Source organism: Chelmon rostratus, chromosome 23, assembly GCF_017976325.1.
Source record: "Chelmon rostratus isolate fCheRos1 chromosome 23, fCheRos1.pri, whole genome shotgun sequence".
Lineage (NCBI taxonomy): Eukaryota > Metazoa > Chordata > Actinopteri > Chaetodontiformes > Chaetodontidae > Chelmon > Chelmon rostratus.
In genome coordinates, this window is record NC_055680.1 from 10,113,091 (window position 1) to 10,139,189 (window position 26,099).

At 42.4% G+C, this 26,099-nt stretch overlaps 1 protein-coding gene across 4 annotated transcripts in view; it reads right to left on the reverse strand.

Annotated features, from left to right (window-relative positions):
• LOC121626606 (RNA-binding protein with multiple splicing-like) overlaps window positions 1-25,228 on the reverse strand; it is a 35,184-nt gene extending 9,956 nt beyond the window's left edge. The window contains exons 1-7 of one of the 4 annotated variants that reach the window (XM_041965210.1): window positions 24,798-25,228; window positions 12,104-12,181; window positions 11,357-11,395; window positions 8,541-8,603; window positions 5,384-5,534; window positions 3,147-3,274; window positions 49-112 (exon numbers count right to left, since the gene is read on the reverse strand). In XM_041965210.1, the coding sequence (XP_041821144.1) occupies window positions 50-112; window positions 3,147-3,274; window positions 5,384-5,534; window positions 8,541-8,603; window positions 11,357-11,395; window positions 12,104-12,181; window positions 24,798-24,860 (585 nt within the window). In that variant the 5' untranslated portion in view covers window positions 24,861-25,228 and the 3' untranslated portion in view covers window position 49. Of the gene's footprint in view, window positions 1-42; window positions 113-3,146; window positions 3,275-5,383; window positions 5,535-8,540; window positions 8,604-11,356; window positions 11,396-12,103; window positions 12,182-24,797 lie in introns of all 4 variants that reach the window. The other 3 variants (XM_041965209.1, XM_041965212.1, XM_041965211.1) reach the window with 3 other exon arrangements.
• Between the last annotated feature and the right edge of the window lie 871 nt (window positions 25,229-26,099).

Consider the following 26,099-nt stretch of genomic DNA (forward strand, 5'->3'; position numbering starts at 1 on the left):
ATGAATGTGTGTGTGCGTGTGTGTGTGTGTGTTGTTACTCACACATACTTCAGCAGAACTGCCTGGACTTCCATCCCTGAGGAGTTCCATCTGCAGGTGGGAGCCAGCGAATCTAAACACACATAATCATACATACATCAACATACTTGCACACATATGTACATACAAATCACATGACTGCTTACAATGTATATTCATACAGGACGTTAACATATAAATGAATGTCTGTTACATTTAAGTCCTTGCGAAACAAGTTCACAAAATGCTGATAAAGCCTATCACTGCCAGATGAAAGTTTTAAATCTGGTGTCTGTGGTGACATTCCTGTGTCGGTGCACCTGCAGTGATGCATTTTACGTCAACCAACAAGGAGCAACCGTAGGCGATGGAGTAGGCTCACCTGTAGGATACATTTCTTTTCATAGGATTGCCAAGTCAAGTCATGACTAGTTAATGAGCACAAAACGTTCATCCAATCGGAAAAAAAAACATTTTTCATGGCGAATGCAAGGGAGGTTAGGATGGTCGTTAAAGGGTCTGACATCAAGAACATTTGTTCACTTTAATTGGATGATGATGATGCTATCTTAGGAGAAAAATTTCCTGTAGGCATTCGTCCTAAAAGTTTTGCATGTCAGGTTTAATGTAATGTTCAACTTATTGAGTGCTTTGGCTGAAATAGTGTAACCTCAAGGAATAAGTTAACATGTTTTACATTTTGAGAAATTATTTGCTTTCTTACTGAGAGTTGAAATGAGATGAAAATTGACACCAGTCTCAGATCTGTATAGGAAATATAAGCAAGCAGCTGCTATCTTAGCTTAGCAATACGCAATACCTATAACGATCACTAATTAAAATGATATACTTAATTTGTTTAGTCTAGGCTGGGTGCAGTGACTTCCTGGAGTCTCTGATGGTTGCCAGGCAACTTCATTGTAATGACAGGACATTACAGTTTCCCTCTGTTTCCAGTGTTTAGGCTAAGCTAAGCTAACGGCTGTAGCTGCATCGTCACTATATAGACAGGAGTGTGGAATTAATATTTTCCTCTAGCTCATTTGCAAAATACTCCTTTAACTCATGTAGGTTTTTATTTATATTGTCAAATTAAGTTGATTTTTAACATAGGATAGACTTTAAGATGCTTTATTCGGAACTTTCAAAGTTACCAATGACCAATTATAATATGCTGTGTATATTTCTACATAACTCGTACAAGCATCCTCCTGTATTTAAATAAAATTCACATAATGCAACTTAACGGAAAGATTGGTTTTCTGAGATCTATTACTTTGAAAACAGCCCAGTCAATAACATCTACTCGCAAACATTACTGTAGTCTCAGCAGAAAAGATGACAGCATCATTTAGTCTTGTGTGTGTGCTGCATTTATAAACAATTTTCTATATCTCACCTCAGCATCCACTCTAGGTCAGAAGGGGCAGTGAGATGCAAATATAAGCCCCCCCCCCACTGAAACCACACAGCAAGACTGTGTGTGTGTGTGTGTCAGTGTATGCTCACATATCTGACACGTATGGAAAAATGCCAACTAGGCAAATTCATCTTGCACTCATTTCAAATTCTGACATCATCCAAGCTTCAGTTTTAGTGTCTTTGCTACAGGCCGTATACTTAAATAACCTCAGTATCTGCATTATATATGGAAATAGGCTCGATATACTCTCTTGCAGAGATAAAAGACAATTTGAGCTTGAAATACAGCAAAGCACTGAGAAATCCATGCAAGCTTCAAAACCAATCAACAAACAAAAATTCAGAAACGGCATGTCTAATACTGAGATCTTATCAGGGTCAGCCAGCACCAAACAAGCTCCATGAGAAGAATTTCAAGAGATCAATAATGAACTCTTATGTGAACGAAGTGAACCCACAGTGGAGCTGCGCAGATTAGAAGACCTCAAGAAACTGGATCACGGTTGGTTGGAAAGCAGGGATTTAATTAATGGAGTAGGTGATGGTCAAATGATGATGCAAACCTTTCAAACCACTCAGGCTCGCAGTTGTATGGATGATGCCACTAATTGAGATAAATAAAGTGACACGATATGAGTTGTTATTAGTTCAAACTGCAAACTGTGCTCAGAGATGTCAGAACTTGACAGATTTTTTTCCATTTTCAATTGGTGTTGAATTCTTAACTTAAAAAAATGCTGATTCTCTAAATCAACTGGGTGTGGATTATTTATCTGTAATTTCAAGGATTAAAGGAAAGAGGCAGGAACTCTGTATGCCTAAATAAATAGTTCAGTTTTGGGGAAAACCTAATTAATTAATCTTTTAAATGGCCATCCAACTTCTCCAGTTTAAACATGTACTATCTTGAATTGAGGGAATAGCTCTTCACTCAGCCAACATTGCTCTTTTTCCTACATAGTGCACTTAAAAGTCAGTCCAACCCTTTCTTGTGTCTCTGCATGCAGTATAAGGGTATGGTGAGCTGCGAGATTAGTTTAGTTTAGTTCGATTCCTGGAAGTTAATGGGATCAGGTAGCAGTTCCTCTCAAGAGAAGGGTAAAACAGCATTACACGTCTGCAAAAATGGACTACACCCTGTAAATTAAATATTTATAAAGTCACTAATTTCACTATCAATTAACAAATTCGATATATCAAATTCCTGATCCACATCCTGCATTCATGGAGTGCTTTGTATGATGTGATTGCTGATATGTTGTGTGTAAATATTAAAAAGATACTGGTTAATGAATATAAAGTAAAAAAGCTATAGCATGGGAAAACATGTATTAAGGGCTTTATTTTAGAGCTACTCCCTGATCATATAGTCTGCACTTAGAGACAATTAAAAAGCTGACATGACTTTGCCTGACTGTAAGTAAAATAGGAAAATTCTCAAATGCAAACCAGCCCCTTGACTTCAAAACAATACACAATGAACGGAAGAAGCGATAAGAGCTAATCATCAAATCTGTAACTCTGCAAATGACTGGGTGGTGTGTGCTCTGAGGTGCATCTGTGGGATGGAGCACAGAGTGATTTCAGGGCTGACGGCAGCAGCTGTTTGTGCGGTGGGCTCAGGAAGAGGTGACAGGCAGTGGTCGAGCTGGTGGTGGTGGTGGTGGTGGTGGGGGAGAAGGAGGGGATGGGGTTTTGCAGGTTACCTGAGCGTGGAGCGAGGAGGGGTAGGTGAAAGCGGGTGGGAGGGCCGGCGACAGCTCCGCCGGGTACAGCGGGTATGACGCCCACACGTCTGGGCTGCTGGGATATAGAGCAGGCACTGTGAGCTCATCTGTGGAAAGAAGAAGAGGAGGAGTGGAGTGAGGAGGGTGGCCAGTGGATAGGTGAGTGGCTAGAGAGACAGGGTGGAGGTGGCGGTCGGTGGTCGTGGAGGTGCACTGCAGGTGAGGAGGAGTTATCTGAAGTAGCTTCCTCTCGTTTCATTTCTTTAAAGCAACTGTTGGCTAAACCCATCCCTCGAACAGCGACTGTACAATGTTTAGCCATGACTGGCCTGTAAAGCCTCGGATTTCTATACGTGCTAAAGCAGTATGCATTGGGCTGTAATAAGCGCAATAATGCTTGTCAGATTATTATTGAGCTTGGGCGACACAAAAGCAAAAGTGTCTGGAGTGGATCTTCATCTTCTCAAACTGAAGCTACAATATGTACAATCATGTCCATCTGCTAGCTCGCTACCTATTGGAGCCTTACTCCCAATGCCAAGGAGCACATCATTAACTAACTACATTAGTTTGTGGGTTACAAGATATATTAAAAACACATTGCAAAAGATACTATTGCTCTGCACTGCAATACAAGGACGATGCTCTATCTTAATATAGCATCAAACTAAATGTCCTCTAAATGGCATGTGAACTAGTCAGGATGCTGAATTTTGGATATTTAGCCTTAGCCTCAGTATTAGCACAAAATCTTGTACAAAGTCAGTACGTAGCGTCAAAGTCATATTTAAGCTCTTTTTTGTTTTGTTTTTTAAAAACAAGATCCTTTTTTTAAACAGTTTTTAAAAGCGTTATTAATGCAGCCAGAGATGGCGTGTTCAAGCAACTCATGACACTAGCATTAGCTTGATTAGCTAGTTAGCCAAAGCTGTCATTTCAGCTGGCAAAATTGACGGCCATCGGCTACAAATGAATAGCCTACATTTGTCTAACTGTGACACATTTTTTCACAGAATTACTGAGTATTTTGAGTGGTAAATCTGTCCCTTTTATTATTATTAACTGCATATTATGTGTTACGAGACATTGGAAAGCTTAACAGGTGTAGCAGCACTGATTAAGGGGGCAGGGCTTAGCAAACAGTTAAATATCCCCCCTGAAATCAGCAAAACAGACTTAATTCAGGATAAATTGAGAGGAAACCATCTCAGATTTGATGATTTACTCACTGAGTAGAGTATAAAGTGACAAAAAGGAAAAAAAAACAGCATAGTGCATGAGTGAAGAGATAGGTGACAGTGCAGAGTGGTACAGAGGAAGTGTACAGAGAGACAATCATCAGATAGCTGCGCAAATTTAAGGAGCATTTTCCCCTTGCTCTCTGCGTCTCCTGCTAAGTGTTTATCACAGCGTGATCAGAAAAATTGCTGATTTAAGCATCTCTTATCAGTAAATGACAGCAATTTCTCTCCTGGTGATTACGTCATGGTTTCATTCACTGATCGTTTCCTTCCATTTTCCACCGGGGCCCCAAGTACACACCCTTTTTCTGGCAAAAAAAAAAAAAAAAAGATCCAAGATAAGAGCGATTTGGTCATTTAGGAAGAATGTATGACCACAGCTGGCCTATGTTCAACTATCAATGGCTGATTCTTGCAGAATCCTTAACTCCTTAGAAAAATATTTAACCAAATGGATAAAAAGGAGTACAGAGCTGAACTAGCAGATTCCATACACGCCTGGTACTCAAAGGTCCAAATAATGAGAGCGATGGCTAACAGTGAACACGTACTGTTTATGAATCATTAATCTAACAGGGGGCATGTCATTTAGGGGGAGAAATATAATGAAGTTAACCCATTATGACAGAGGTACGCAGACTCTAATTTCAAAGAAACACTTTTTCTAGTAACTGATTAATGAGAGAAAAAACACTGGCCTGTTTCCACCATGACAATGTTCCAATGAGCAGCAAACACACAACCATTAAAAGAAAAAATCTACTTTTCAGCAGCTTGCAGCCAAGTCAGTCTCCATTTTTCATGCATAGTCACAGCTGAAGCACAAACACTCCTCCACTAATGACAACAAATCCTAAAGAGAAACAGCTGTCCAGTATACTCAAATAAGAGAAACTAATGGCCACAGGAAGTTACAACACAGACAAAAACTAAGACGAGCTCAGGGACAGACGGGCGATTGGTCGAGGTACTCACATGGGTCTCTGCCAATGAACTGCGGCCCGGGGCTCTGCTGGGAGGGAGGGGGGTTGGGGGTTCCAACCAGCTTGTTCTTGGCCATCTTGGTGTTGGCCTTGGCGAACTCCAGCCGCAGGGTTTGGGGGATCTCTGGATCAAACCGGACCCCCTGAGATCAAACAGAAAGATGTGTCAGCAGAAGTTTTGTTTCCTAGAAAGCTTTTATACAACTATATAATATTTGGCCTAATTGATCAAGCTCAACTGTTGTAAGGACTTGCTCAGTATATCAATTATTTGATACTGTTTATTATTATTAGTTTGACATAAGGTCGAAAGGTAAATGTCGGATATAAATCTTGGTAGTAAAGATGAGCATCATCATTCAACAACCGAAGTCTGTATTCTCCTTCAACAGTTGTGACACACTGATGGACATTTGACAGATGTTGATAACCAGTAGATGTTGATTTCTTTGTATGATTTTCTCAATGTTCTCAACATAGAAACATCTGAGTCTCCAGGATAAACTATGAATATTTTTGCTTTATGTTATGGACAATGGTTGTAATTATTTCAGCCTCCTGCCTCCTATCAGCCTGGTACGGTGGATGTTTCTCAATACTATGATACCCACGATCCTCAGCTATAGTGGCTATGAAGAAGCTAGTCAAAGGCGCTAGTCAGAGTTGGAGAAAACTACTAAAAGATAATACTTCCTGCAGGGGTACTTTTCCCAGACATTGCTCCCAGCCAAAATATGATGAATGTGGCCAAGTTGTGTAGAGTTCTTAGATGTCTTTGTTTTCCTGGAAGGTTGCTCAAAGTCTTGGGAGGTGTCCTTGTTGTGCAAGATTAGGGTTCACCACATGATGACTCTTAATGATGTCACACATTATAGCAGTGATGCTTTGCTTTAGCAACCGTGCCTGAAACAACCTGACAAAGTTATTTTGTTCACGACTGAGGTGGTAATGCAACAAATTGACTTGACTTGCTGTCTTGCGCCTTGAAGTAGTGATGATGCAAACTAATTTAGACCACTGAGGAGTTAGTTATCATGCATGTCTTCCACTTTTACATTCTCAGCCTTGCTGTTTATTGTTTAGATGTCCGATGGGACCTGGATGAGATCTGGAATTGTCACTTTTACTTTTCATCTTTCAGCATTTTCTGATTTAATTTACTGCCAAATTCTTGCCGGTGAGAGTTCATTTTCAGGCGCTTAGACTTTGAAGCCTGCTGTGAATGGCTCACTGTGGATTTGAGTGTTATACTGGTTCAACTCACGTGACACCCGCAACTGAAAATCAGAACCTGATGACACAAACCTGGCAAGCGCATGATGTCACTTACACCACATGCAGAGATGCCACAAGACCGTCGCTATGCTCCCTATGAACTCTGTAACTGTAACTTAATATCATGACATCAAATTCGCCATTCGCCATGACATACTGCAAGCATCACCGCTTAAAGGGAGCCAAAAATTCTGGCAAATTCTTGGGATGCCGATACTAAGAGCCTTCTGCCATACCAGACAAGCCAAGTGAAAGGTTGTTTTTCCCTCTTACAGTTTGAGCCACATCAAAAACCTCCACATGTGCAGTGGTCCAAATCATTTTTCTTCTCAATTACTTTCACCTGAGAAAAAATAAGGAATGTGACATCAACAAAGGTCTTCTTCATCCAAAAACAAAGCACCTATTTGATTGCCTGCTGTAGAAGCAACAAGGCCACGAAGAATTTCACTGGCAACTATAAGCACCCTCTAATTAACCTCATTCGATTGTGAGTAAAAAAGGCACAGGAAAACACGGAAGGTCAAATCAATGGAGGAGAAAAGCAGTCAAGAGTAAAGTTCTCTGCAGCAAAAGAGCGAGAAGCTGCGATGGATGGTTTTCTCGGCTCGTCCCTGCAGGCTCAGGCAAAGCTGAGCTGAAACAAGCGAGGGATGACTCTTCTCATGAAGGGTAGGGAATTAACTAGGATTGCCTTGGCTCAGTGCACTCGCAGCTTCTGCCAGTCGAGGCTGCAGAGGTATAATAAGGTACATGGATATAATGAGGTCTGAGCACATCTCAGTTTGAACTGTGCTGAATCTCTACCTTGGAATGTGTGCTTTTTAGCATCTTAGCAGATCCTTCGCACTTGTGCATGCATTGTTTTGGTGATGACTGTAATTGTTTAATGGTGCGAGAATCAGGTGTTCTTTTTAGAAGCTATATCCGCTCATGGTTTGGAAGAAAATATAACAGAACGACGACAGGAAACAAATCCCCCTCGTCCCTCAGTTTTCTCTGCCTTTCCCACATTTCAATATGCAGATAGATGTTTGCAAAATCTGGCTTATCTCCATATGACCCCCGGGACGCAGCTTTCCCCCGAAAAAACAAGAGCACTGTTCAATTCTCAGCCCCAGTGAGCGATTCTATGGAAACAGTCTGACTATTGTTGGCTCATAATAAGATGATAATTTTTATCCTTTCTTCAACTCTCTGCTCTGCCTTTGATGCGCACCAATATCTCAACATCTGAAAGTTGACAGACTCTGCTCCTTTGTCACGGTCCCACTTTAGGAGGATGATAAAACTGAGCTTTTTCTGTGACAAAGGGATCAACAAAAACTTAAGAAGCAATAGAAGGGGTGGCGTATATCTAGAGAGGTTAAAAAAACAATGGGAAACTAAAGCTGTGTGAGAGCTGATGTTCATTACCATCCATCTATGCTTTGTTTCAAGAGAGCAGAATAAAACCCAGAGGATGGGCTCTGTTTCATATTTGAGTCTGCCTCATCAAGGCTTTCTACTGAGCTACGTTCTGAAATAAGTGAGATTAAAATTAAACCCTAGATCAATATCTTCTATTTATATGTGGAAGGAGAGCTAATTTTCCTCCTGACCTTGCAGGATCCAAAGTAAAGCTTTAAGAAAAAGGCTTATTTACTCAAGAAGCAACATTGAGACATATGGTATTTAGAGCAGCTGTGATATGTTTGGCTTCACCGCTTTCCCTGGCTTTTTTCGCATGCGATAGAAAATGTAGGAATGTCTGGATTTCACCGATATCAGATGCGTTTGCACAGAAGGCAGAGAGATGCGATTCCAAGTCATCACAAGATATTCGAGCACCGAGCTGGTGCTCGAGAGGAGCGCGAAGAGGGCATGACACTTACGTTCAAGGCATTCTTAGCAGCCTCCGCCTCTGATCGACTGTCAAAGCTGACAAACCCCACTGGCTGGAGAGACAAGAAGACAGAACAAAAGAAAGAAACATGGTTTAAGGCAGAATACTGAGTCGGCATTTCTGTCTGAGTGACATAGACATGTTGTTCTTTTTTTTATATTACTTTTTTTTTGTTTTTATCATGCCCAGCCCCCCCCCCTCCACTCGTTCTTCTCTCTTGGCCTGTTTATAAAACAGTGGCGACAGAGAGAAAAAGAGGCAGAGCGAGAAATGGAGGCTGGACGCTTACATTGTACAAGGAGAGTTCATCATTCAGCTCTGCTATGCCCAAATACGGGCAATGTGAGAGCGAGAAAGTGCATGTAAGAGTGAGTGTGAGAGAGGCAGAGAGGTGAAAGCTGAGAACTGAAAAAGGAGAGGAGATAGAGAAGACAAATGGGGTGGGGGGTCTTGAGAATGAGAAGTTTCAGGTTAGAGGTGAGGATCAAAATGAAAGAAAGTGAGGCGAGAGGTAGAAGTAGTTTTTTAGACCTCCTCAAATAGGCCTGTCAGTGGAAAACCATGCAATAAATTCTTGTTCACATCTATTTCACTGGTGCTTGTTTTATATTCCGGAGACGACACTCTAGAGCCTGTGCCCGCAATAGCAAAGGTGAGAGGGAAAAGTTAAAAAAAAAAAAAAAGAACAGGGATGCGGGTTTGGTTGTCAGATTTCTAACCGCTGTTGCAGATATGAACAAAGAATACAAATTTCTGCAGAGTGTATGTGTGTGTGTGTGTGTGTGTGTGTGTGTGTGTGTGTGTGTGTGTGGATGGGGATGTTGGGAGGAGGTGGGTGGGGGTGAGGAGAAAACGAAATCTCTAAACATGTTGCTCCCATGGGTTCGCACTGCTGCGTGTGATCTGGAAAAGCAGTGTAGGGTTATGGGAATTTTGAACAAGTAGGGAAAGAGGAGGAGGAGGAGGAGGAGGGGAAAAAAAAGAAAAGGCACGAAAAAAAAGAGGGACTAAGTGAAGACGTCAGGAGGAGGAAGTGTAGCAGGAATATAAATAGAAAAGGTCTGAGATCTGGCTCTTGCTATATATGGAGATGGCCGTGTGTTCTCGGACCGGGAGGGAGAGGGAGATCGATTGATTTACATCGCCATTGTCAGGAGTGGAGAGGAGGGTCACTCAAAACAAAGACAAGCCTGAGGAATGCTGCGCAGCACTTTGTGAGACCTGAACATAAACATCACTTGAGGTTTGTCCCGAGGATGACGGCAATTATGAAAGCATGAGGCGAAGTGGGGAGGTGCAAAGAGAGGCCAAAGTGCACCAGGAGTTGCTGAGTGTTTCACTTATTCATTAAACAGGCGAGCAAAAAGAGCAAAACCTGCACAAGCCACATTTTCTACATTATGAAATTTGAGATCTTGCAGGTTTAGAGGAGGCCAGAGTAGCTTTTGGATCGAGCCACAATGCTTCAGTCACAATTATAGAATATGGTGATATTTTTAACATTAAATTAATCAGCACGTATTGTAATGGCAATTGAAAGGTTTACATAACGCCAGGCTGAAAGCACCGCAATTAATGGAGTGGTCATGTGTTAAACCTGTAACCACACTAGTGTCACAGGGTCCTGGAGTACACCTGTACATCACAGCAGCAAGATAAGAGCTAAAACCACAGGGGGTCGGCAAGAGCAGCACTTTCAGGAGGTGTTGGGTTACTCTTCAGGTCATTTTTTAAGCAAAAATGCCCAAAAATCTCTGATTCCTGCTTCTCCGATGTGAAGATTTGCTGCTTTTTCTGATTTCTATCATTGTAAATGGGATCTGGATTTGAGAAACGAGACATCTGATGATGTCATCTTTGGCACTGGGAGCTCGTGATGGGCGTGTTTCACTACTTTCTGTCACGGAGCGCACAGTGAATCGACTAATCGAGACAAGAATTGCCTGTTAGCTGCAGTCCTAGACGACACAATGAGATGCAAGAAGAAGAAAAACAATAAACAATACATTAATAGTGTCAGTATCACAGCAACCCTTACTGATAACAAAGATAGCTTAGAATAGTTGCTAATTGCCTTTTCGAGAGCATGCAACCAAAATGAAACAAAAGAAAAAAAGGGGGGGGCAAACTATGCAATGGGATTTTATTTGTTCTGAAGAAATTTCACCACCAGAAAAAAAAGCAGCTTTCCTTTGTTCTTAGTTTTAGAGGTATTAGACTCAGCACATTCGATCTAAATCGCCCTAAACCCTTCTAATGAGCATGTCATGTCTTTATGGGAAACAGTGTAATGTGGTAAAAAGTACACTGACATGAAGCTAAATTGCTTAACTCTGGATGTGGACACCTGCCAGCTGAGCTCATTTTCAGTCCCGCGCCCCTTGAGGCAAAACTCAACCGTCAGTACTGCTCTTGTCAAAACGTTCGCTTTGACACCTCAAAATTCTTTTCCCGTCTCCCTTCCCATCCCACCGGAGTTGACTGTCTGTGACTACAAGCGTACTATCCGACTGCCAAAGGCAAGTTGGTGCAACACTGTATCCCTCCCCTCCCCCCAATAATTTGTTTTTTTTCCCCAATTCCAGGTACTTCCTGACAAAGGGTGCTAATCCTTCATAGTCAACAAGATGAAAACCACCAAGAGGGGAAAAAATAGGACAAAGGAGAGACAAAGAAGTTAAAGGTGTTGATGAGCAAGAAGTTGTGTAATGCCAACAGTGACAGCATGGTGAGAGACTGACTGATGCCTTCACTCGTTAGAGTCTCTGCACAGAAACACAGCGCTCAGCGTGTCTTGTAGCATACCTGTTTAGAAGTGAGCTTTATCAAGGAGCCTTCATAGCCCTGAAACAAAGAAAGGAAGTCAGAACCGAACAGAGACAAAAGCTTTCATTTGATGTCAAGAACAAGATGTTTTAGGGGTAAAGTGCTATATTTTTGTACTGCAGGGCCACATCTGACTAAGCTCTGTTGTTTCATGAGTCAGAGCTCTCATGATGACGTGATGAACTCATTGTTGTGTCTTAACTGATTAATCGGGATTTACTGCTTTCACTGCTCATGATATAAACATGTACTCAGAGTACATACCATGAGCATTATCTAAGGGAGAGATTAGATGCTTAGCAGTTGTCCCATTATTCACTTTAACTGTGCTGCTGCACCATTAAAGTGCATTATTCTAGGGCGATGGTCCAAAAAGCTTGCTACATCTGCATGCATTCACCTGAACTAAACTCTAGGACTCTTTGTGCCGGTGACAAAGCGAAGTTTCTGAGGTGAAGCAAATAGCTTTGTTTTTGTATTGCAGGCAGCGAGCCATTTTTCCATGAGACACACACACACACACTCAAGCACTCACACACACACACAAGCTTCCCGTGGATCAAGATGTGATTGAACCTCGGCTTTAGGATCACAGACACTTGAACCTCGCGGGAGAGTTTCCATTGCCGTTTATTTCATCACCATTAATGGAGGTCCCATTGACCGCTGGAAAGAAAAGCTGCTAAGAATAGCTGCAGCCCATCCATTTAAAACATACAAACATACCTTAAATGGTCTGAACAGGAGATAGAGCTCCCGCGGCTTAATATCCAGAGGTAGCCCACTGACAAATAGCGTTCGGACCTGAGGAAGACAAGAAAGAGATCATGTATTTTTCATTAACCTCCCCTGGTTATAAATAGCTACCTTGCATACCTGACAGTAACAGATGAGGTTATGAGGAAAAGGACACTGAACATGAGTTAAATAGTTCCCTGGGCTGGCTTGACACTAAAAGATAGACTTTTCAAACACTGACAGGGATGTCTTTCAGCTCTGCAAACACACTCACACACACCTTTCTACAGTACATGTATTGTGCTCTCCCGTGTAATCTACAGCCTGCCGTGTTTTATGGCGATCCTCCCTCGCAGCTCTAGCCTCTGTTTTACATTTGAACTTTTCAACTTGCAACTTGAGCTGGCTTTGCCGGGGAATTACAATGTATATGTTAGCAAAGACAGACTGCAGGAAAATATAATTGTCGCGGTCCGTACTGAGTCACAGAAGGCAGAGGACCACGGGGGGAGTAACATGAGAGTGACTCCAAACGTGCTTTCAGGCAAAGAAGTTGTTGTTGTTCTCGTGTGTGTTGATAGAGAGGAAAATGAACGCTGTGTGATCGCTCTCATACTGTGGGATACTGCGGGAGAAGTTTAGGCTTGTCAAAAGGCAATTTTAGGCTTTAACACCTGAATTTTTAGTAAGTAAATCTCAGTTTCCTGCTATTTTCAAATAACTGTCTAAAGCCAACATTTTCAACTACATGTTGCCTCCAACCTCAGTGTGAATGTCAGACCTGAGAGATGAAACAACACAGAGATGAAAAAACGTAGACAACAGTGGGACGACTCATCTGATCTATGTGGCCTGAGCAAAGGGACAAACTTGAACTATTGCTCAGAACCTATGGGTGAAATGTGTACTTTACCGTACACTAAAATGTGGCAAGAGCCGTTGAGCAGCACATTTCTTATGGCCTGCCACTCAAATGTCAAACAGAACTGTCTCATTAGAATAGCAGAGGTGCAAAAGCAGGATTTTTAGAGAGAAAAACAAAGTGGATACATAATGTGCATTCAATATGAAGCTGCCAAAATTCCCGTTCCTTCAAGAATCTGATATTCTAAATGGCAAGAGGCAAAAAGTTGTTTACCAATAGAAAATCACAAGTGGTCACCTGGTTTCAATGCTCAAAATGGCTTATAATATGTGGGTACATTCAGGGCACCGTCAGTTTGAGCCACCAACCGCTTTCATTTTTGCACACCAACAGTGTCATGTCTGAAATATCAGCACCTGGCTGCCATGTCTAAAACGGCTTGTGTGAACAGCAGTCGTTCTTTCAACGTACGCAGACACATTAGCACCAACTGCAACATTTAGAAAACACAGACATGGCAGCGCTGCAAGACACAGGCGGTGAGACATCCTGTCACAGCTCACGAATGCAGATCTGGTTACATTTTAGAGGCGATGAAACAGGGAAATTCTATTTGTTGCATGTAATTGTGTCTGTCCTTAATAAAGGGTCAGCACGGGAAGTAGCTGTTAACACAGGTATTTCTTACAATAAACAACAACATGTGTCGTCTTCTAACACAAAAGCTGTATTTTTTGCATTTAACCTCTCTTAAGCTTTACAAAACAACGAAAACAATCCAATTAAGTGGTACAACTGGGGCAGATATGAAAAGATAGGTAAATTGAAGTTTTTGTTAGAAAATTCTTTTATCTAGACTGGCACTAATCGCACCTCATACCTGGAATTATCAACTAATTGGAGTTGGCTTGCTACAAGAAAATAATTGCTTCAGTGCACAAGAGACATCAAAATCAAACAACAGACTGTGTCTATTGAAACCGACTTCCAGGAACTCCACTGTACACGCCCACATTGATGTGTGGATGTGTAATTTAATTACTTATTCAATATTCTAACTCCATTTAAGGCTGAATTTAGAATACAACCATAGGTATGCAATTACACAGAGTAGATTCAAAGGTCCAGATTCATTAGATAGTAGATTCACAACTCAGGGGACAAAAGAACTGCTGAACTAACACTACACCTCATTCCCACATGTAACCTGATACGCACCACTGATGCCAAAGGCAGAGCAACACACAAACAAAGGAGCTTAGCAACTGGGGGAGCGATAGCTGGAGAGTGCCAAACCGGCCATCCAGCCAACAAATCTCACCTCGCCGACTTTCTCACCTTTGCTCTTATCTTATCTTATCTGAGCCGAGCTGAACCCTGCAGGGCCGTCACTGGGCTCTGTCTCTGGCAGTTCTGTTTAAATAAACTCTTTTACAGGGTGTCCTTATATGGAGTTACATGGGAACAAAGAGTCAGAACAGGATGGTATCAATCAGACACAAGCAAGGGTAGTCACTGACAGCTGTTGAGGCTGATAAAACTAATGGCGTAATGGTAAATAGAGCAGTAAAAATGAAGGAACTGCTGAAACTAAAAATTAAAAAAGGTGTTTTAGGAGTAGCAACCAAGTCCCAAAGGCTGGCATCAGCCCTGTAAGTCTGAAATTTCTATCAGGGGCTGGTTTTGCTTTCTTTGCTGTTTCGGGGAACATGTTGTTAAAGCTGCACATGACCACACGAAGGTGCCAAAAAAACATCAGTCAAAGCATCTAATGTTGGACGCTGCACTCCACGTTCTGTCCAGATGATGGTTTCACTTTCAAAGTCTCTGTTTCACTTAATGTGAGTCGAAACTGAACATCAGAATCACTGTACTGATTTTTCAAATGAGATTACAGTAATGATATGGGGTATTTTAACATGCAGCATGTTAAGCAGAAGGTCTTAAAGTCTGAGTCATCTGACTCTCCTTCGCCAATTTATCAAAGATCCCATCTTTGATTTAGCTCCTATCTTCAGCCATGAGGGTAATAGACACTTGAGAACAGGATGTGCTGCACAAGTTAAGACAAACACACACAACAATGAGTCCCCTCCACACTCAGAACAATGGGACATTCTTGGCTGTGTCCAACCTCATTCCTGAGACTTCCTGACGTCAGCTGTTGTGATATATGATCGGTTCGTCGTGTGTCCGGCGTGGAGCTGACTGTACACGCAGGACACGGGATGATTCACAGGCAAACGTGTCGACAGCTCTCTCTCCTGCAGACATCTGCTGTTGATTACAGTATCAGTCTTTATTTATGTTGCTTTGGGACTAGCACGAAAAGGCAGAGAGAGCTGTAAACACGCTGCCACCAGGTAACGCGAGGCATCAGCGTTTCATGATGTAGTAAACTAAACTGCAGGTCGAGCCAGGGGTCGAGCAGATTCATAAAAAAGCAAAGATAAACCCTCTGCCACTGTTTTATTGGGTTTTAGAGGCATTGTTTTATTGGTTCTTCGTGATTCACATACCTACATTTCCATAGTGCTGAGTGGCCTGGTATAGGCCTTTGAATCATTGACCATTTATGGCGTGCTCACACACCAACAAGCAGGCAGGCTTCGATCAAAAACAGCAGTCCCTACCTATCACAAGGCAGCTGAGTACTTCACAGCCGGCTACCAGTGCAGTTCCCTGGCAACGCCTTAGCGGAGCACAGCAGAGTGTGGAGCCCCGGGCCAAAAACATCAGATCTTATTAAGGCCACTTCTGCAGCAAGTCCCAGGGGATCACTGTACCTCTAATCAGAGATCCTTGACTCCACAAGCCCCGGATGAGGTCATCACCTTATTGATACTCTATCATTGCACCTTGAGGATTTGCTGGTGCCACCCTGCGGCTATAGGAGGAGGAGGGGTGAGGGGGTCTGTGCTTACAATGACATTCAGCAACTAAACTATTATCTTAAAGGATAACTGCTTCAACACAACTTGTCTGTTATGATAACACTGTATTGTATTTTATTTATTATTAACTTTAAATCATCTATATTACCTTAATCAGTTTGACATAAAATGTCAGAAAATAGTGAAAAATACCATCATCCAAGAGTCCAAAAGGCTTAAATATTGGGTTTACTGCTGTATAAGACTGAGAAAAAATAGCAAATGTTCACATCGCAGAAGCTGGAGCCAGAGAATGGTTGGCGTATTTGCTTAAAAATTATTGAAATGATTAATTGATTATCAAAATATCTGTTGAATAATTCTTTGCCAATCAACCAGGGCAAGAAACTCAATCATTCAGAGTATAATACACATTGTAAAGAAGCCAACAGTTTAGTCAGATTATCCAAACCCCTGAAACTGAAAGTGAGCCCATGAAAATGTGCAATCATCCAATGACGCCACTCTCCTTTGTTTCCACCATTCAAATAGGTCTGATCCATCTGACTGCTCATCACTTAACTGTGTGAGCACAATACCACCAATAGAAACAATGGCCAAACTTAGAAAAATAAGATCCAAGTTGTAATAAAGCAAAATTATCCTTGATATGAGCCAGATGAAGGGGAAAAATTACAAAGGATGATAAATTTAGCACTGAGCTAAAACATCTGGTGCTAAAAATATCTGCTACAGAACGATGTTTTTTCTGGCTTCACTAATGAAATGTCATGTAAAGGGAAAAGTTAAGCTTGGCCCTGAGACCGAGAGACCAACCTCTCACAAAACATCCTTCCCCTTCTCAAATGTCGTGAAGCTTTAAAGCCAAACTTGACAGCACAACTGCCTGATGGCTGGAACAATAACTGTCTGGAACACCATTCAAAACCTGCATTAAAGCATTCTGAATTTTCTCCAGCACAGAACGCAATTTGTCAGCCATTCTAAAAGCTGCTTGATTTGTCTAATTAAATGACCTAGCAACTTATTCATGTGTCATTTCTATTCAGCTTGCGTTGTAGACTTATAAAATGTGTTACACCTACTGCCTGAAATGCCTCATTATACTCTGTGTGACTTTCTCAGATATTTGCTCCGACTTTAATTGAGTGCTTTTTTGACCGTTCATTCTGGCTGAAATAAGGGACACGACCTTGGTGCGATGTGAGATGATTACTGTGTGTTTCTTTCCCCCTCCCTATGTGTGTGTGTGTGTGTGTGTGTGGGACAACCAAGTTAATAGATAGAAGCCCTTCGAGCCAGATGTGGCAGGACGCAGATCTAACCTTGAAGCCTTGACTGAGAAGGTACAGTAGCCGATAGTAGCGTGTGTGTGCATGCAACAACGCTGCGATTACCTACACATGCAATCAAAACAGCTCAGAAATCTTTCACTGCACACCCACACCAGTCGCCTTCAAATGCACACACAAGTCTTGGTTCGCTGTGACCGAGCTAAAATCAAAGTCTACCCATAAGCCAGTGTGAGCTCAGGGCAAGTTGAGTTGTCTTGCATCAGTTGAGCGCTGCGTTATTAAAAACAGTCTAACTGACAGACTCCCACACTCCTTTGCTGTCTGAGTTGTCACTGCTCTGTGTTGGCATCGCTCTCCATCATCCTCGCAAGCATTTTTGTTTTTTTTTTTTCCCCTTCATCTTCCATGTCGGAGAATGTGAAGAGTGAGAGACCGCAGGCCCGGGGAGGTGTCAAATGACCATAAATGGATGACTCCATTTGTCTGTTGATCGCCAGAGTTCTGCGGGTCAAGTTTCACAGCCGGGGGGTCAGGGGTCACAGGTGAGGCGCAGGTTAGTGTGTGGGTCAGGGGTCAACTGTGAGGTCGAGCACACTCCGAGAGTCACGGGTGAGCTCTGAGAGGAGAGCTCCTTTGTTTCCTCTCGCTCTCCCACAAGCGGCCAACAATTACAGCTCAGCGAGGGCCTGTAAATGTTCCAACAGGTTAACCTTTAAAAGACGTTTAAAATAAATGGCAAGTAAGTGCCCACTTCACTGCGTTTTTCCTCCTCTTGCTCATTTCTTCCTCTCTCCATAACAGTTCCCCTTGTTTTAGCTAACCTGGAAAAGAATGCTCTCATGTCTTAATGACACATATGTGCTCCTTCTTTCTTATCAACCGTTTTTGACCTCAGCAGAAAGGCCTGAAGGTGTCATTTGGATGACATGTGTGGAGGAGAAGAGCGACTCATTCGCAGACTGTCAGCTGCGCATGAGTTTGACTCCGTGGCTGTCAGCTTAGCGTTCATCATAATCTTTCATACTAGTTTGCTCTCTTCTTCCCCTCTCTTATCTGATGGGTCTCGATGAATGGACTTAACATTCCAAAGCGCTCATTAACGCGGACTAATCGGCCAAGTCCTCCTCTGCCTTTCCTGGACTCCCTTTGTTGCCGCCTGCCCAAGTGGACACCTTAAACTGTTTGGTTTTGAGGTTGGGTGGGCAGAGGGTTAAAGTGTCCGGTGCAAGTGGAGGCAAAAACAACTGCAGATACTCAGTCATCCTCTGTGTCTCCATGAAGAAATGTAAGCCTCCTGCTAATACGCTCCCTTTATGTGATAGTGCAGCTGTTCCTCTGTGTTTATCAGTCACAGCACTTAAAGATCCCACATTCAGGGCTGCAAACTATGATTTATTTGGCATTTTTTTAAGGATTTGTGTTTTAATCAAAGATTTATCATAAAAGATTCCAACCACAAGGTCTTAAATCCTAAAATTGTATCTTAAAATTGCTTTAATAAACAATCAAAGTTCCAAATCCTAAATACCGTCCATTTTTTATAATGTAAAAGGGGAGAAAATCAGAAAATATGATAAAACTAGAAATCTTTATCCGTCAATTGACTGGCTTTCAGCACTAAATATGGTTAATTTCCAATATGTGTTCAGCATCTGTTTTCAGTTTAAAGCACGACTATTTAACGTTTGAAAGGGTGACTACAGCAGCCTGCCTCAGTGCACACCAGGGCTGTGCAGCTACAACCTTAAATGGTCTGGTATGACCAGTATCTTATGGTGGCTACTGTTTGCAAATGTTTGCTAACTTTCGATCTGCTCATGCTACTGTTTTGCAATGTTTCAGCATGTTATCCCACAATTGGCTACTTATGGCAAAGTTATAATCCTGCTTTAAAGGTTAATTACTTGAGAGTAATTTACTTGCATTTTACCTTTTAAAATGAAATTATTAGTTGATTATCGAACAAGTTGCAGACTAATTTTCTGTGGATCAACTTCTGCTCCGAGCTAAGGATATTATATGTTCACTTTGCCTTGAAGTGGACTGACAACAGAGATAGCGAATCTCCTTTTTCCGGAAAAACAGCCTACTACGGACAACATAACAAGAAATTAGCCCCACTTAGAGCATTTAAGGGGCTAATCCATCAACGCTACCCACAGATCTTGCTACTTTGCTCCCAGCTTTTTGAGCTAATCTTGAGCGGCCTTGGATGGCTAACTCTCGCTGCCCAGCCTGTTGGCACACAGCTGGAGAGTCGGACACAGAAGTTTCTCCTCGTTAGCGTCCTGCCTGGCTCGCTCCCGTCTCTTTAGGGCTCTTCTCATGACCATAAACGGCCCTTCTGTTCAGAGATCTCAGGGTCATGCTTTCAACGTATGGGGCGATAAGGGATGAGGAGTTTGTCTGCTGGGACTAAAATTGGCAAGAGAGTGAGAGAGCAGGATGAAAAAGAAGGGAGTGGTAGGAAAGAGGAGAAGAAGAGTGGCAAATTATAAACAGTACCAGGGCGGAGGGAGGGAGGGAAGGAGGGAGGAAACGAGGAGAGAACGAGATAAAGAGAGGGAAGAAAAAGGGTGGGACGGAGGAAAGGAAAAGGCGAAGGAAACGGAGAGGAAGGGAGATAAAAGTGTGGAGAGGCATTAAGAGAGATGGGGGAGGCTGGATGGAGAGGCGGTAAGAGAAAAGAAATCAGAAGAGAAAAGAGAGAATTATTGATGTTAAAAAAAGGAGTGTGAAGGAGTGTTCGGAGAACAGATACTGTAAGGTGGATAATTATAGCGCGTGAGTAAGCAATATTAAGTGGAGGTGACAGAGTGAGCGCATAAATACAGTATGACAAAGCAAGACAAGATGGCTGCCGCTGTGTTGGCACAAGCCGACACTTCCTTCACTTGTGTAGCGTGTCATTAATTACAAAGCAACCTCAAAAGTTGACAACTAAGGCCTTTTAAGGAAAAGCGGTACCATATAAGAGGCTCCGCTCGTGGCCAGTTTTAATAGTTTATATATAGCTGTAGATATATATCCTGCATATCTGGTGCGATTCTTTAGCTCTGACTTTTTTTCTTTTCTTCTCACATCAGTCTAGCGGCATCGTTTGCCAGCCGTTCCTGACGCTAAGCCTTGTTGTTGTCTTTTCAAATACCTCTTGTCGCGCAGCTGACAAATGGCTAAGATAAGATGACAATTCCTGCCGTGCTTTTATAAATAAACTCCTATCAGACGGTAGATAGAGCAGGGTTTTACTCTTTGTATGAGCCTGTACAGAGGCTTTACATTATTGTATGTTTCATAGCTTTTATAGTCTAAATCTACAGTAAATTTATGCGTATGCTGTCTTCAGCAATCCCTGAGACTCTTTGCATGTTTCCCTTTTGCCCTATCATGGCCACTTTACCCTCCAAGCTCCCCTCTGATAACATTTCATGTCACAGAGCGTTAATATATCTGCGTGCCCTTTTCATAGATACATGCACTAGTACGGACCACTGTGCCCACACCACTGTGCTACGGGCCGACGTGGCCTCCCTCCGCTTCGCCGTGCTTCTCCAGCAGCACCGCTCCCCACCTACATCTCTCCATGGAAAAGGTCACGCCGGCCACATGACCTGCTATTTGAAGAGGACCTGGTGGATACCCAAAGCAGGCCAAGCACAATCCAATTACACCCCAGGGAGCTACGCCACATTTGCTGAACTCCGCTTGAGTGATATTCTGTTTCTCTCTGGTAGCTTGTGAAGATCCACTTGCATGTTTACGGTGAGCCGGGAACTAGAATCAACAGATGTTTTACGAGGTTCAAACTCCGGCTGCGTTTGACCGCGAGATCCAGTTGTACGATGGATATGATGATGAGTATGATTTCAAGTCAAACATGGTTTCATCCTGCGGAGGAAACAATAAAACAGTACTCTGTGCTCAACCATTTGTCAAAAATCAAGTGCGGTTTGACGGCGGACCTCCAAGGTTGAGGAGGCTGGGCAGGTCTCGGCTTAAATAAACACGAGTTAGCTGGAGGGAAATTGACAGCAAAGAGGTCAAAGGTCAAGCTTAGTCGGGTCACTTGGTTAGCTATGATGCATTCCATGTACTCACAACCTGTACTGCCTGTCCTCACCTTACTCTCACTGCCATCAGTCCCTCTGTTCACTGTGTACTACTGCTAAAAGGCCTGCAAGTAATCTCAAATCAATAACTGATTTTTTCAATACCAATCAAACCATCTGCTGTTTGTCCTGTCAATCAAATTCACGGTTTGGGCTGTAAAATGTAAGAAAATAGGGAAAAATTGGCCAACTTTGTCCGAGCCTTTAGTCCAAAACTCAAAGATATTTAATTTATGATGATATAAAACAGAGAAAAGCAGCAAACCCTTGTATCTGATAAACCAAATCTTTGGCCCTCTTTGCTTAAGTGATTAACTGATGATTAAAATCATTATCATCTCCATTATTGCCTAAAGGCCAAGGTGATGTTTTCACATCGCTTTTTTTTCTTCAACCACCGAGCCATAAACCAAATATTTTCCATTTACTATCCTCTAGAACAAATTCAGTTGATTCAGTATGTAAACAGTTGAAGATTAAACTCTGTTGGTCGATTAATCAAAGAATCATTTTGCCTCTAAAACCTGCAACTCTTCTGTTAAAACCATCTTCAGTTCAACTTTTTAAAAAAAATCTACTGTGAAGACCCCTTCAGGTCCCGTGTCCATACAAGGCGTGGAAACCACAGCTGGTCGAAACAGATCTTTGACATACACCATGTAAGAGGCGGCGCGTCAGCTCGACTACATCAGTGGCCGTTGAGTGCCACAGGATGTGAAAGCATCCAGAACACCTGATAATAACGCTTATCAAACCAGCTCATGAGATTAGACCCTGCTGTGGGCTGAAACCTGCATACCTCGCCTGCAACGGCACCATGTTTGGTGAGCGCTGGCCCGCACAAGATAAACATTAAGCATCGTCAAGCTGCGGCGTACGGTGATGATGCCATGCGAGGTTGAGCAATGAAGCAGGCACGAGAAGCCAAGCTCACTACGGCGCTTTACTGGTGCAAATCGCTGATCCACTGAGTCGCACACTACAGTGTGCAAGAGGAGGGGGAATGCCACGGTCGTTCAGCATGTGAGAGTCATACCAGCGAGGCTGTTAAACTTTGGCTCTCATAAGGTCATAGTTTATGGTGGCTTTAGTGCTGCTGAGCGCAAAGCTGTTTGGCATTTTGCGTTCAGTGCTTTTTGTGATCTTTGTGAATGTTTGAGCAAAGGAGACCAGGATGGAAAAAGTGTTTAAAGACTTCAATAGAAAAGCTGAAAATGTCAAATTAGTCACTTGATCATCAATAAAGCAGTTCGTATTATACTTATATTCATCTTTACTAGAAACTAAACTCTAATTGAAAACTCTCAGGAATTAGTCACATCATTCTTAGTCTCATGTGTGTTTTTGTGCACCCTTGCCTGCACACTATATAAGTGAGTGTGAACGTGTGTGTGTGCGTGTGTGTGTGTTACAGTCTCCCCAGAACATGCTGCTCCCCTGCATACAACACACGTCATTACAGAAAAGATAAAGTGGTGCTGTCTAACCTTACGTTAATTCGCCCGGGTAAATTTAAGTCTGGACGGCTTCCAAACATTCCCACAACCATTAGATTCCTGTGGCCATTACTCTCCCTGTCTCTCCGTCTGCCTTTTACACAATGCAAGAGACGACTCTCGTCTAGTCCTGGTGGGCGTCACACAATTTCAAACTTATTTTCATGGGAGCTAGCCCAGAGATTGATTTATCAAGCAAAGTAGATCTGCACCTAATGATTATTCGTGACTGATGTGATGCTCGTAGCAGCTTGCTGGAGCCAAAGCTGAGGCCGACAACCCATCCGTAAGCCAAAAAATGCTGGATTTAGAATTAAAAAAACAAACAAATACAGCAAATTTGCACATTTGAGAAAGTGGAATCATCTAATGTTTGACTTTTCTCCCTTAAAAAACGAATTTTAAGATCAAAATAGTTGAGATTTGAAATATAATTTTTCAATCTATTAATCATCTAAAACAAAGATGATGATGAGGCTTGGAGATAATCACATAATCTTCTTGGAATTTTTTGTCCTCTTTGGTTAAAATGAAAAGGAGCCATCTCTCCTCTTGCTGGAACAAAGATGTTGACCCCCGCAGTGCTGAAACGATCCGTCGATTAACCGATCAGCAGAAATCTATCAACTGTTAATGCCAAACATCAAAAGTTGCAGCCCTAAAGTCACGTGCCGGTGCATAGAAAGGAGCTGAAATGCAAAAATATCGTGAGTACATAAGGTCACAAGGTGAGTGAAGCTTTAAACCGAAACTCCTTTATCCAGCTCTTTGCTCCTCATCTGTGCGGCGCTACAGTAACCAGCCTGCATCCACAGCAGCCTCAGCGGTGGACCAAATATGGTGATACAACAGGCTGAGTATGTTTGGCTATTCAGTTACAAAGTGACGAACAGTACACCGAGCCTTAATCAAATCGCTCCAAGAGAAATATCTGATATAATCTGATATACCTTTCTTACATCACTTGGCTGCGGATGTGTGGAGCCCTGAAACAACAAGCCTCGTCGTTTGAACGGAGATACTCCGGAGCCAAAGAAAATAACCCCACGCAAGGAGCGCCAACTTATTTGCCGAGACGGGAGACAGTATGGATCCAGATTGTGCAATGTTTACAGAGGAGAGGAGGAACAAACTGGGCTATTACCCAGCATGTTTTACAGAGGAAATACATTTTCAGCAAAAACTAAACAGATAAGCTCACGTTCTTTTAGGCAAACATCATCATTCTGCTGTGTTAAGACATAATTATGGCATTTTAACTGAGATGCCACTCTTGCTTAACAGCAAAGCAGCGGGTCTGTGTTACAAAGAGCTGTTGCCTACATGTTGCAGCAGCGGTTGTTTGACAACTAATTCGCCCCCTGGCTCAGAATTCCCTTTACTACTGCTTTCCAGTGTTGTGTGAAGTCTGGCTTTACGGTACGGTAAGCCAGAACTAACATCACTTCAGCCTGTTGTCAGGTAACGTATCATTATCCACAATACAGCGCTGGCTTCAGAGTTATCCAGGAACTACTAATTAGTGATTCATCAATCATTAAGTCCTCACTTTTTCCCCCCTCATAAGGATTCACTATTTGTTCTACCTTACTGTACGGTGTTAAAAACTAAACAAGACGTTAACTTTGATGTGGACACAGGTGGAGGTAGGTTATGAAAATGAGGAGGGAGAGATAATATAGGCAGATGACAGGTGCACAAATTAGTGTAAGAATAAAATGCTGCCTTCACGAAACCCGGATATTGAATGTCTCAAAATATTGTCGAAGGATTTGCAACTTTTAAAGGATAAACTAGGCTAGAAAACGCTACAGGAGCGAGTCGTTCACACGTTAAATAGATTATAGGAAAATAATAAGAAAACTGCAGGGGACAAAGTAGCTATTTGTGGTTAAAAACACGCTATTAGCACTACGCTTGTAGCATGAATCGCTTCATTTAGATGTCGTTACGGGTCACGAGCCGACTTGTTAAAATTAAAACAAGCAGCAGACCAGGTGGGTGCTCGCGTGCGGACACGTACCTCCTCTTCGTGGTTGGTGAATTCACTCTGCTCGTTTTCCTTCTCGGTTTTGTTGTTATTCATTCTGAGTCGGACTCTTTTGTCGCGTTCACTTGGACTGTCTTCTCCTTCTTCTTCTTCTGTGGTCTTTCGCTTCTGCTTCGCTGCGCTCTTCTTCTCCAGGTCTCGAGTTTTTTGGGGGGGAATGAAAAGCACCCACCGACAGACCAACAGTCCGCGCGCGGCCGCTGTCCCACTGACCCGAGCTCTCCGCTACTTTGGCGACATCAATGGGAGGCGCGGGTGGTTTTGTTCGGGAGAAAAAGACGGGAAAGTCAGAAGCGAGCGGCGCTGTCTGTGGCAGATATTCCTCCGCATTCCCTGGAAAGCTTCTCCGGAGGCTCTTGTTGCTGTTCCCCAGATGAGATACAGTAACGTGTGCCGCGGGCAAACTTCTCTCCTCATCTCAGCGTGAGGGAGGGACGGAGGGAGGGGTTTAGGGTGGGGTAGAGGGTGGGATGCACCGTCTGCTCGGCTTCAGCAAGTTTCATCAAGTGCTGTGAGTGCGACAGTGGAAAATCAGCGCCAATCACCCATCGCCTTATGGACCTGCTGAATGTTATTTTAGTCGCTGCAACATTCCTGTAATATTATTGCAGCGCGGCGGCTTGAGTGTTTGCGTGTTTTTTAATGTGCTGTTACACGGCTGAGTCTGCTGGGCAAACAGTGCTTAAACAATGCATTTCTAAGAAGTCTAACAGATGTTTATTAAATAGCAACACTTGGGTTGAAGTCAGATATATATCAAGTCTAAAAATATTGTACTCCTCATGTGCATTTTTTCTATTATTATTAAACTCAAACTGCCCTCAGGTTGCTAAAACTTACCTAACACAGAGTACATGATCTTAGTGTCTGTGGTGTCCATGAGCCAGCTGTTAGTTCATAGTGGTCTTACATATATTTTGTTCTGTTTGCACTGCTGTGTAATTTATGTTCAACATTTACTAATATAACTACTACATCCGTGCAAATGTTTTGTACAATATTACATATTTTTCTACTGTGCAATAGTACAAAGCACTGTATTGTATTTGAAAAAATTCCAGTGCCAATATTAATACATATAATGTACATATATATATAGTTGATTTTGTTTTGTGTCCTTTTTATTGTCTGTTTTGTTCTTTTTCCGCATCCCTTTTTTATTCTTTATGTTATTACTGCCTGTAACATCTTAATTTCCCCATCTTGGGATCAATAAACTTGTATCTTCTTGTTGCTGCAAGTTTTTGCACACTTTTGCTGTGATGCACCTTTAAA